A 12670-nucleotide genomic window follows, 5' to 3' on the forward strand; every position below is an offset into this window, starting at 1 on the left:
ATGTGTAGCTGAATCTAGGATGCTCTTAACTAGAATGCTAACAAAATTTTCAGCAGATCTCAGGCTTGCATACCTCAAAAGTGGTGCTAGTACCACTATTTCTGCTTAACAGGCATGACTCGACCTCAATTTTGTAATTAAAACGTGGCCCTAAAGTGAATTAATAAAATATTTAGTGAATATTTTTGAATAGCCACCTGGGGACATGCAGTCTATGGTGCGCATAATGTCTGCCTCTACAGGAAACCCACCTGAACAGACCAAATTGTAATGTATGCTCCATGCAATTTTTTTAAAATTTGTTCAAAGTAGAAAAAGAATACATGATATGAAGAAATGTAGTGCGTCTGGCCTGAATGGCAACATTGCGATGTTACTTACACTGTTAATCTGCAACTATTGCACAGGAAAATGTTCTGCAGTCGTGGCCTCTTCATGCATTGTGCAGTCTTTCCTGTCATTTGTGAACCTAGATTGTTGCAAATTTTCTTTACACTATTAGTGTAACACAGCTATACTTTGTTTTACCAGGATTAAGAAACGCACATTTTGATGCTGGTAGCATACAGGATCATTAAAAAGAAATGTAAGCAATGGAAGAGTGACCTTTGTCTTTTAATAAACCAGAAAAAAAGAATGTGTGCTCAGCAGTACCGAGTGCGGGTGTTTGTGCTATCCCCAAGAATACGAGCTGTGAAGCAGCAGCATTTTTATTCTGAAGTTTTTTAGCGTCCTTGTGCTCTTTGAACATGCTTATTTATTGGCCTTGTACTGTAGAACCTCGCTAATACGTTCTGGGGAAAAAATCGAGGTCGTACTAACTGGGATAACGTGCGGTCTAATAAAAAAACATTCCACTCTGCGAAGATATAATGGCAGCGAAAGCTGACGACAGTCAAGGCTCTCAAACGAGAAGCAAAGTGCTTTTGCTGCCATTCCATCTTCAAAGGCGGGAACGTTCTTCGTCGGTGGTCGTTTTGCGCCGGCGCTGTTTACATTCTTGTTGCTGTCCCCTCCGGTGTTCCTGGTACGCATGTTGTTCTTCGGGAGTACGAACTATATGTGTCTGCTCCATCGATAACGCAGCTGTTTCTAGTGCCCATACCTCTCCTGCCTACATACTGCGATAACCTTGACGTCACGCTATTTTTCACGGCGAGCGTTCTAATCTTCCGCATTTTGACATCTGTGCCACCGCACTGCACCCGTATGTGATCACACACAAAGCAAACAATGAAACCCATTGAGTATGGGTTTGTTAGAAATCACAAAGTCCGTTTCTGATGCCAAATGGCGAAAAACTACTGAAGGTTATTCATATACAGCTTTCGCTGTAAAAATTTGACAGGCTCGAGTGTATGTTAACATCTACTTAATGCGAAGCGTTGCGGGACGAGAGGGCAATGTGCGTCGAGCTGGTGGGGCTTCGGTGGCCCGGAACGCGTTTTGTTTTAAGGGACGCTAAAGAGAAACATTAGTTCAGACTGTCTGTGCTCCCCTTGATGGCGTTATTTTTGTTACTTTTATGGTAAGAGTGTGATCGCTAAATCTTAAAAGAACTTCTCTTTAGTTTCTCACAGTAACACCTGCACCACTGTTATATGCCGCAGTTTCCAAAATATTTTCCTTTGTTTAAGCTGTCATGGCACTGCATAAATTGTCTCAAATCTCCAAATTGGGTCTTTGGCTCTTTGGAATGCAATGCTTGCAGATTCCATGTTATTTTACCCACCTGTACGTTAAAGTAGGTGTATAATTTTCATTGGGCATGTGAGCACATTAATAAAGCTGCATGTTAACACTTGCAGGCCTAGAAACGTGTTAACGGTATGTGTAACATGATACTGATCGTAATCCATAAGTTGAGCTATCAGAAATGCCAGCGAGCAAGGTTTTCAAATATCATCATCATCAGCCTGGTTACGCCCACTGCAGAGCAAAGGCCTCTCCCATACTTCTCCAACAACCCCGTTCATGTACTAATTGTGGTAATGTCATCCCTGCAGACTTCTTAATCTCATCTGCCCACCTAACTTTCTGCCGCCCCCTGCTACACTTCCCCTCCCTTGGAATCCAGTCCGTAACCCTTAATGACCATCGGTTATCTTCCCTCCTCTTTCACATCCACTTAAACTTTAATGAATGTTTTCGGGCACATGAGTGATTTCATTAGTGGCTGTAGCATTATCTTAATTCTCGTAACCAAGGTCAACTGAAATGGAACTGTAGTAGTTCACATTTCTTCTAGCAGTCGGCATGAGTGAAAAACATTCAATGTTGAAACTTGTATAAATAGTATTATAGCTTCTTTATTTACAAGTGCATTCTCCGGTGTACAATTATTGTGTGGCAGCCTGCTGTGCCTTCTGCCTGCGAGGTGTCTTCTTTGGAAACTGCCTCTTCCTGGCCTTGGATGGCTTCTGTTCTGTAGACCAGCTGCCATCAGTGCAGCCGGGCGCCTGGTACCTGAAGCATGAATCAAATCAAACCATTTGTTGTGTTACTACACAGGAAACTAGATGTACAGGTAAATACAGAAGGTGATCCCAAAATGGGATACTGCACTGAACCTACAACAGCAGTTGTAATGAAAACAACAAGGAGCTTTAGCAAGTGAAAAAGGCTGATGACAGTCAAACAAAGGGAGTTATTGCACAAGGCAGTGTCTAGATGTCTACAAGGCGGGATGCATTTCGCACTGCAACTTCCAGAGGCTGCCTCTGCATGAAACTACACAATGCATAGCAGTCCGGATCCAGCGCAGCGGCTCCGGCTATGGTGCTCTACTGCTGAACATGAGGTCGCACGATCACTTATTGATTGCAATCCAAGGAATGCAGAATGCAAAAACAAAGTGTTTGCATCCAGGCATGTTGCGGAAGACTGAGTAAGTGAGGAGTAAGCGTCCTCCACTATGGTGTGTCAGAGTTACAGTGCAACTTCAGGACGCTAAACAAATTAATTACTTAGCAGCACTTGAACTTTGCTCACACTAAGCCCTTTCCAACTCTTGTCATGCTGCTCACTGTGGAGCCATATCGTGCTGAGCCACAGCCAAATTATTTTTGAGGACAAAGTTAATTTTTTTACTTGTCAATCACGTGCCTTTCAACACTGAGCTATTTCACACCCACACTGTACAATACATTGGCAAACTACATTGCTCTGAGCCATTACCAAATGGCTTAACTGTTTGCCACAATAGAGAAAAAAACAAGCAGACAACTCCAGCTGACATCTACGTAAAGTGAAGCGTTCTTGGTGTGATTGGCTCATAAAGCATCTGCATGTGCGTATGAAGTGTAGTTGTTGAGGTCTAAATACAGTCTACACTCGTTATAACGAACCTGCGTACAACAGACTTCTGGATATAACTGACCATATTTCAGCCTTAGTTTGTTCTATTTTATTAATGCAACGAAGTTCCCTTCTAACGGACTGCGCTACAACGGACTATTGGCTACAGCGGACGAAATTAACAGCAATTTTTGTCAAAATCGGGGGTATAAAACACTTTTGCCATGTCGACACGGGCTGGCAACTGACTTGCGAGGGTCAAGCGATGATCACAGCTCAATATCTTGCGCCGAGGGAGGGAGGAAAGCGGAGCGGAAGCATGTCGTCTTTCCGACGATCACAGCTCAATATCTTGTGCCGAGGGAGGGAGGAAAGCGGGGCGGAAGCGCGTCGTCTTTCCGATGATCATGGTTCAATATCTTGCGCCTAGGGAGCGAGGAAAGCGGGGCAGAAGCGCGTCGTCTTTCGCAGCACGCAAGGTGCTGGGGGTTCTACTCCGGTGGCTGCGGTTAACGGGGCAGCCTCAGGGGTGCCATATATTGAAAGCGATTTGCGATCTGGACAAAGTACGCGCCCGCGCGGGCCTCATTTCCGAAGCGATCTGCGATGTGGACAAAGTGCGCCCAATGCTGGTAGCTTCGTATGTGCTGTGCTTTCGATGTTTAGTTCGCGTTGAAGGGAGAGACAGCACGAAGGTCAATTTGCTCGCTGCTGTCGCCGCGCTTGTCTTGTTTAATTTGCTATTGCAATCAATGCTTCGCCTTTTGGGCAAAACTGCGAATTTTTTTGTTTGTTTTTTTGCTTTGGACGTTCGTCACTCATTCTGCAATAAAGTTATTAGACATCGTGATGAAAGTTTTGGAAGTGAGGTGTCTCAAATATTACGGACTTTGGATAAAACTGACGTTCTTTGACGGATTTTCAGGGCCCGTTGTAACGAGAGTCGACTGTATAAGTAATCAAGAGCAGCATGTTATACGAAGAAATCTTATTTGCAGTGACTTTAGACAGGCTAGATATTGTACACACATATTTACATGCAGTACATCATACATATATTATTTAAGTTTTCAGTGGTGATCCATAGTGCCATGTTGCACTCGTGGTGTTTCTCATGCGTCAGTTTCTTCTAGTGTGCAAGTGTTGATCGAAACGTACTGGCTTGCCCGCGAGAAAGAGTGTTCCATGCAGCTTGTCGAAGCATGCATCCGTGGTGTTTGGCATTAGAGGCCAGATATGTACAAAAAAAAGTGCCTGGAACTTGGCAAGAAAGCTTCGCTTTAAAAAAGGATTATGCACAATGCCACTAGCATTAAGGTCCCTCTAGCATTGACAAGCACTGTCATCTACCGTTGAAAAGTGCAACCAGAAGCATGTTGGCAAATATGCTCGTCATCGGTTTACACTGGAAGGTAGTTTTCCTAATGATAATTGTACACTTAATTGGCAATATTCGTGCACATTTTGGTTGACAGGGATATTTGTCTGTGGTACAGAAAGGGTTAAAAAGGCCAAGTGGTGGCAAGTCAAGCGAGATAATATCATTACGTGCAACAGAGAAGAAAGAAAGGCAGTTATTGTCTCTTACATGTGTGAGCTAACATAGTTTGGAAAGGGTTGGCAGCTGCAAGGACATCCATGCATTTCTTATTCAGCCCGTCACAACTTGGCACAGCCACGCAGCAAAATCAACTAGACGAAAAAATAAAGGCTGAGGTCTGCAGCCTTGACACTGAGGACCGAGGACTTGCAACTTTCTTGTCAGTATGCTCGTTAGTCGCTATTATAAATACTTTAATCTGCACTATCAACAATATCTTGTGGAGCTGCCATTGTATATTGTTCAATCAAACACCGCCCACTATGAAACTTGACTGTGTAAGTTTGTTAAGGACAAGCGCAGCCATGGTTATGCCAAGCATCTGCTGCACCGTTACAACTAGTAAGTTTCCAGCATTGCCCAAACTTCGTGCTACTCACCCTAGCTGCGTCGCATCAACTGGGTCCTTACTCAGTAGTATGTGAATGGTAGGTATTTCTCTGACAATTTTCAACCTGTCGAATTCTGGTGACTTGGGTTCCCAGCAGTCTTCGACTCTATAGGAGGAAATAGGGGATAATAAGATCCTGTTCTGGCCGATCCCAACTGTACCAAACTGAAGAAAATCACTGTCTGTGATGTAGTACTCACTTTTTGTACAGGACCTTGTTCACTTGATGGACCTCCTGCGGGTGTACAAATCTATTTCATTACATATGAGAAACTGTGTACGACTACCGTCATTTCTGTCTATAGCAGGGCCGCATGACTTAATACCAGCAGAGGCCAAAGCCAGTATCTCTGGGAGCGGCAACGTTGCATCTTTTGCTTTGGGAAAGGCAGTCTATTTGGTGTCACTTATTGCTGTACTCAGCATGTCTTGTAATTTAATGTCGGTGCTTGAAGGCCGAAGGCAGATTTTGTTCACAATCATCAAAGAAAATGTCTGCTCAGTGATGTATATGCTTCCAACAAGAGGTGCCAGTTTTAAAGCATTTCTATTTTTCGTATATTTTATCATGGTTCCCATGGCACTGACCAAGGGGCTGTTCCCTCTACACACGTTTTACCTCTGGAACACTTGGTTGATGCAGTACTTACTTCACTGCATAGTCACAGCCTCACAGTGTCACCAAGAAGGGGTTGTGAAATGGGTGGCCACTCTGTTTCTTACTTTCGAATGACATGAAACCCTGTTGGAATTCTACTAGAAGGTTTTCAGCATGCACTCAAGATTTCTTTGGGCGCATGGACACTTTACTCCAACTTGAAAAGCATGTGACGCTGAAACTATTGAAGGCACCATCCTCACTTTAATTTTTTAGTTTGATACAGACAAAGAATGTTGCAGCTTTCAATGTTAGAATGAATGAGAAGTGTCTGTGCCTGCAATTCAATACCTACATGAGACTAGCTCACACCATGTCAAGAAATTGGCCCACCACAACTTGGTCGCTTCATTATGAAGTCCTTAACGCATTATCATGCCGTGAATCATACATGATATGCATATAACAACTCCTTTCAGCTTAATAGAATCAAAAACAAAGAAAATCTTGCGTATTTACATGGAATATACGTCATGTCTAGCAATAAAATACATAGAGACCTTGACTCTGTAAGCAATATTTCAGTTATATTTTTCCTTGAAGAATGTATGGCAGCAGCTCGTCATAGAACTGGCAAGAAGTTTGTAAATAGACAGGTCATTTTGACAACTTCTATACTTGAATTTAGAACATTTATAAGCCTACAGTAGTGTATTGAACAGGAAAGACATCTGGGTGTTTCTGTGAGGCAAGTATTAATTACTGCATCACATATGATACTGCATGTGGTTATGGGTTGCATGCTGGAGGAGAGCAGATTCTCGTTTCCTCGCGTGAGAACATAGTTGGTGAAAAAGCATGTTACTACAGGTTTGCTATAATGTTTCATAGCACTATTACCGTCATGAACATGTCAAAATCATGGAAATGCTTAGCATAGTGCGGGCCACGCCATGTTTCAAGAGTTAATCACAACAGCAGTGGCAAAGAAGGAAGAGGAATAAGACATTTTTCGGGCTTGCGTCAGTCTCCTAAAGACTACACAAAGCAAAAAATCATATAAAAAGAAGCGGCCTAGATAGTGGGGCTGCCAGTTAGTTAATCGAAGATGATGTCATAAAATTTTAAAGGAATTGGTACTACACAGAACTGCAAGAAATAAGGCCCATTTTTGACAACATACATTTCAGTTTTTTTCAATTGCTCAGATATTTTTCACAGGTTTTCTACCATTTGAATGCCTTTTCATAGGGTTAAAAAAAAAACATAACTGCATTGTGTATCATACATGATATGCAACAACTCTTGCTTATAAAACCGCAACTTACATTTCTTCAGATAACTGAGGCTCGTTTAGGCATATCTGGCCTAAACAAAGGCTTGCCAAATTTTTTTGCAACGAAATACAATTTCGTGCAATAAGGGGATGAAATGCGTAGATGAAGAGCAGCACATTATTTGTACCAGCCCAGTAGTAGGCCTTGAACAACAACATTGTCGGCAACGTTAATAGATCCAAATAACCTTGACTGACGCTTACTCCTGATATGCCGCAATGTAAGCAACTATTTGTCAAGGGTGAAAAATTAGGTTTGTTTGTAGGTGCCACCGTACACTATCATTCAGTCAAAATGTAACGGGACAACACATGTTCAATACAAGTATGGATGCCGTGGCAATATCGCAGCTTTGGCGTTGACATCTGATTATGAGGCACGCCACAGTTACCCTGAATTAATTACAACTAGCTGGGGTTTCTCAACGTGCACCTAATGCAAGCTCACACAAATATTTTTGTTTTATTGTGTCTGACGCCGGCCAAGAGTTCACGACGTTGTTTTTCCCGGCATGTGGCTAGGCTTGGATTGCAGCACCAGCATACCTCGGAAGACTAAACTCGGCTGAAGGCTGATGAAAATGTACTCATAATCTGCATATGGCCTGCGGGGTATATTTTGCGCAGCCCTGGTCTAGAACGATGAGACACTGTGCTGCTGCTGCTGAAAAAGGAATTGTGTATTTAAGGGTGAATTCGTGGTTTGAGAGATAACTCTAGAGCTAAAGGAAAGCCACCTGAAAACCACACATTCTTGAATACTGTTACCTTGAATCTAGTGATTGCTGCGACATTACGTTTTCTTGTCTTTGCAGCACAAGCACAACGTTACAGCGCTCTCGAAAGCCGTGACGGAGGCTGTACGGGAGACGGGCAACTTACCTTGTGCTTTCGCTTCATTATCTCAACGCACGTGATGGTTTTTGCTAGAGCGTGGCCTGAGCCAGTGAACACCATTTGCCTTTTTTCTTCGTCCTGAAAAACAATCGCAAGCGTGAGAGGAATGTCGAATATGACGTCTCGCAGCGAACACGTGTTACGGCTGTTTAGAGAATACTCGCCTGGAACGTTTTCTTAGCATACTCTAGCAGGTTTCTGAGCTTGCTGTTGGGCTGAACTTTCATGTGGACAAAATCGTCTCGAAGATCTTTAAAAGGCGGCGGGCCAACGCTTTCTTCGGTCGATTCTCCTTTCGTATAGTTCTCCACTGAAAAAAATACACGAAATGGGATAACGCAGGAGCTTGCGGCGAAGCTAAGGATCGCGCAACGAGCGATGAAACATAACATGACAGGCGTAGCGTTACAAGACGGGAAATTATCGTTGAGGTAAAGGGGGTGGTGGTGGTGGTGTAGTTTAGTAGGCTGCGTGATGAGCAATGCACATAGCCACTGCTCTATTTGTGTAGCATAACTGGTGCCGAGCGAAAGGAAACGCAGTAGAGTTCAATAAAAAGTTGGTGTGATGAAATCAGGAAATTTGCAGGCGTAAGATGGGGTCAGTTGACGCAAGACAGGGGTAATTTGGTATCGCTGAGAAAGTCCTTTGTCCTGCAGTGGACGTAAATTGGGCGAATCTTGATGGTATGCGAACAGTCGAGCGTCAATGACGATACCTTTGACCGATACCTTTGAAATTGCTGACGCTGCCGAAGTGCATATGTTTACAGTGGTGCACGATGACATGGTAACAGCGCAGACAAAAATGGCAAGCCAAGTCATTGCGAAAGGAACAACGCGATGGAACCAATACACTTTTTTTCCTCCGCAACGGCTGCGACTTACTTGCGGAACAGTTGCCCAAGTTCCCTGCCTTGAATACAAGTAGTTTTAAACTGTCGATGGTAATGCGGAGGCCCTGCCTTAGCTGTTGACTCCGAGAAACAGGCTAGGTAACAGTAATGACGCACAATTATGCACACACATGATTTACAACAACAATTATTTGCATTTTGCGTCCTTCCTCTGTGGTTGCATGATGGCTAGTTTGCATGCAAGGAGGCCGCCATTACCGATGAGTCTTGGATTGGCTACGGACGATTTGAGAAGCGGTTTCAAAAATGCGGCTTATCGTAGGGAATGGTCGGGAAACGACCGGTCGGGAATTTTATAGCATTCTCGGTAAATGCACACCGGAGTTGCCCCAAATCCCGTTGGGGGCACAGCGCCCCAAGCCTGTGGAGGGGCAGACGTAAATAAATCTGAGGATAAAATGCAATGCTCCGATACTAAAGCGCCTAAGGGGCTTTATGCGATACGCACTGCTGGCGCCGCCTGGCGTAACGCGCCTGGTTTGAACCGTGCATATGACTGAGCGCTCTCAGTTTGCTTCTGCAGCGTCTGTGCCGCGATGAACTCGTTCGTAGAGGTAATAACTCATGGTAAGAAATATTCCGTTGTGATGACGAAGTTACAACTGGATGAACTAATGGCCGGTAAGTCATTGAACGCTGAATGAAGGCGTATTCACATTATCATGTTTGTTCGTGGTATTAAACAGCAGGCTCGAGCAGACGACAACATATGGCCAGGAATTAAGCGCTTCTGTCGCGTTTGTTTTATGACAAACAGATCCAGCAAAGCTGAAAGCATTGGTCACTTCTATCGTGAATGCTTCAAAACGGCCAGCTGTCGAGCCAGCGATTGTCAGCGCACCGGCCCCTTTGACGGTCGACAACGCTGCGAAGTCCATTGCTCGAGTCGGTGCCGAGGCGCCAGTGGTTGTCAGTGCACCGGCACCACTGAATGTCCATGGCGTTGCGGAGTTAGCTGCGGGAGCGAGTTCCGCGGGCCCGTCGGAACCAAGAAACCTGAGAAGTGCTGACTTAACCGCTGGGGGTAAGTATATGCATCTGCGTTCTTGCTACGTGGATAAACGCAGTTATTACGTTCAAGCTACGCGGCCTTCTGCCAAATAGCCGAGCCCTTTCAACAAAATATTCGCAAATGTTTTCCCCTTCGCCGTAAACTATGAAGGCTCATCACATACGCACCGAAATTTCAGGTCCAATTGTACTTGCTAATCCATCTGCAATTACGTGATGAAATGACACCTGGGGGGGGGGGGGCATTCTATAAGGGTCCACCTAGTGGAGATGTCCATTTCGTCTGCTGCTGAAGTGCTGATTGGCTGGGAGCGCCTGTTTCCTTCTGACACGTGGATATTTAGAGAATACCCCCCTGATAATTCCCAACGAAACACGAAATTTACAAGGACAGCCATTTCTAAACGAAACGCAAGCACTCGGCCTCCATTATCTTGTTATGCTCCAAGATGTACTCTTCGTTGCAATTTTTGCATTAATTTGTGGGAAGAAGGAAGTGTATAATTTCGTAGCTAGCACATCGGCTCCCGTCATATTATGATCCCATAGATTGCTGTTCGTTTGTTTTTTCATCCGGTCTTATTCCGCATTTCATGCGAACATATTTCTAACGTAGTTTCGTACATTTTCGTGAGCTGATATAGCTTTATTTGCCACGGTTTCAGATTGTGAAAGAAGGAGCAGAGACAGCACTTCGCGTGAGTGGACCGAAGAAGAGACGAAACTCCTCTTGGATAAATATCACGCGTATCTTGGATTAGTGGGTCCTACGAAGGCTTTCAAAACAAAGAAGGCAATGTGGAGAGCGATATCCCTTGACATAGAAGATACACTCGGGCTACAAAAGTCAACAAAGCAATGCCAGAACCGCTTCCAAACGGTCAAAAGAAGGACAAGCCATCAGGACCTCCACAGCAGGGCTTCTGGGGCCAAGCCGACCCAAGTGCCGTTCTACCAAATGGGAAAGATAGCAGCCGTCGATGACAGCCTAGAGCCTCATTTGCTTAGAGGGCCGGGAAGAGTGGTATTCAAATCCACCTCAGTAAGCACACTGGCCAAAATGTCAGCTGCAAGAAAGGCAACTAGTAAAGCAATGTCTGAAATGATGTGGAAGATACATCAAGACCGCGAGCAACAAAGAGAACGCAGGCATCAAGAGAAAATGAATCTAATAAGGTCTTTCTTGTCTGCCCAATAAGAAGACGCCTAAACTGAAGATAAGGACGGGGTATGTTGCCATTCTTTCAAGCTAACAACAATAACCCAGGATTGAAACGGAAACCACAGAACTAGGTGCACAACGCAACACACATGATCTCGCCCTTGAGCGTGCTTGATAGTTCAGATTAACCTGTTTCCACGCGGAGGGATGGCTATCGCTGTCCAATATATGTTTTCATTCTATGTATACAATGTATTTTTTTTCTTGTCTTGACGACTACAGCAAAGCTTTTGAGCGTATATTTTTTTTCTCACGCGCGGTGTCAAAGGCAGTGCTAAGACATGTTAATTTTGTCTATTGTTTTGATGCTATGTAAAAAAATGTATTTTTCTGTACTTATTTTGTGTCTTGTCGATTACATATAGCTATGCTTTATCTCTTTTTAATTTTTTTTCCATGCGCAGTGCTAAGCTTGTGCTGTCACGCACAGGGCTAAGGTACACGGTATGTTGCAAATGTCTTTCTTGTTCTTTGTTTTTTGATTGACTGTTTTGTTTAGTTACTATAGTTGTCCGATGTTCCGATTTTAAGCATATGCCCACTGTTGCTCGAATCCTGAGACTAAGGCTGGCAGTATGTGCTAAATAAATAAATGCGTTTTCCGTGCTAATTTCTTTCCGTGGTTTGATTGGGACTTTTACCAGTTTTACCTCCTGCATATAATCACACACACACACACACACACACACACACACACACACACACACACACACACACACACACACACACACACACACACACACACACACACACACACACACACACACACACACACACACACACACACACACACACACACACACACACACACACACACACACAACGAAATCATTTGGTTTGTTTTGTAAGTCTTACGTAATTGAAGCTTAAATGGACACAAAGGCAAATACTAAGTAAAGCTAAAGAGATAGTTGCCAAGGTTGAAGACTGGACGTATTGGTATAGGGTATTAGAGGTTGTATTGCGCAACAATTTGACGAGACGTACAGAAGAGAAACACACACCACACAGCGTTACTTGCAACTATCGTTTTATAGCTATTAATTAATGGTATGGTATGAAGAACTTTATTGGGCCCTGAAGGAAAACCCTTGGTTGACGCCGGCCGCTCCCACGTTGGGACTGTCAGGCCGAGCCTTTCAGCCACATCGCGGACCTTCTGGATTGCCCGTAAATGGTCCGAGAGCGATTCACTGTGTAGCATTTGCCGCCACCATTCTTGTTCCTTGTCACAGTCTGTGAACATCGCGGGGCACTGCCAAAGCATGTGGTCAAGAGTAATGATGCCATTGCACATTCTTGGCGTATATGTCAATGCATGCGGGGTTCTTCCTCTGGGATGTATCCGTTCGGCTTGCGCCCACGCTTACTGCTCCGTAGTACAGATAGTTCAGATTTTTTA

The 12670-nt window shown here is 44.1% G+C and overlaps 1 protein-coding gene and 1 long non-coding RNA gene across 3 annotated transcripts; one reads left to right on the forward strand and one right to left on the reverse strand.

Annotated features, from left to right (window-relative positions):
* Positions 1–2277: 2277 nt before the first annotated feature.
* On the reverse strand, positions 2278–9374 carry Rpp25 (ribonuclease P protein subunit Rpp25). Of its 2 annotated transcripts, none has more exons than XM_065426101.1 (6): positions 9234–9374; positions 8284–8429; positions 8105–8197; positions 5489–5523; positions 5278–5394; positions 2278–2466 (listed from the first exon to the last, which is right to left on the reverse strand). In XM_065426101.1, the coding sequence occupies exons 2-6, from the start codon at positions 8344–8346 to the stop codon at positions 2340–2342; spliced, it is 435 nt and encodes a 144-aa protein (XP_065282173.1). In that variant the 5' UTR covers positions 8347–8429; positions 9234–9374; the 3' UTR covers positions 2278–2339. The 2 variants fall into 2 exon arrangements, with proteins under 2 accessions (XP_065282173.1, XP_065282165.1); XM_065426093.1 differs by lacking the exon at positions 9234–9374 and adding an exon at positions 9007–9227.
* An 82-nt stretch (positions 9375–9456) lies between these two features.
* On the forward strand, positions 9457–11878 carry LOC135897482 (uncharacterized). Its single transcript, XR_011511463.1, has 3 exons — positions 9457–9656; positions 9793–10059; positions 10712–11878. It is a non-coding gene; the product is annotated as an uncharacterized lncRNA (long non-coding RNA).
* The last annotated feature ends 792 nt before the right edge of the window (positions 11879–12670 follow it).

This window comes from Dermacentor albipictus, chromosome 1 (assembly GCF_038994185.2).
Source record: "Dermacentor albipictus isolate Rhodes 1998 colony chromosome 1, USDA_Dalb.pri_finalv2, whole genome shotgun sequence".
NCBI lineage: Eukaryota > Metazoa > Arthropoda > Arachnida > Ixodida > Ixodidae > Dermacentor > Dermacentor albipictus.

What these genes read in the sequence shown, in the direction of transcription:
- Rpp25 (XM_065426093.1), bottom strand. An exon ending in TAATGAAGCGAAAGCACAAG is followed by an intron (nt 5,524 to 8,104) that starts GTAAGTTGCCCG and finishes GTACACCCGCAG; the next exon opens with GAGGTCCATCAAGTGAACAA. An exon ending in GTTGATGCGACGCAGCTAGG is followed by an intron (nt 2,467 to 5,277) that starts GTGAGTAGCACG and finishes TTCATGCTTCAG; the next exon opens with GTACCAGGCGCCCGGCTGCA.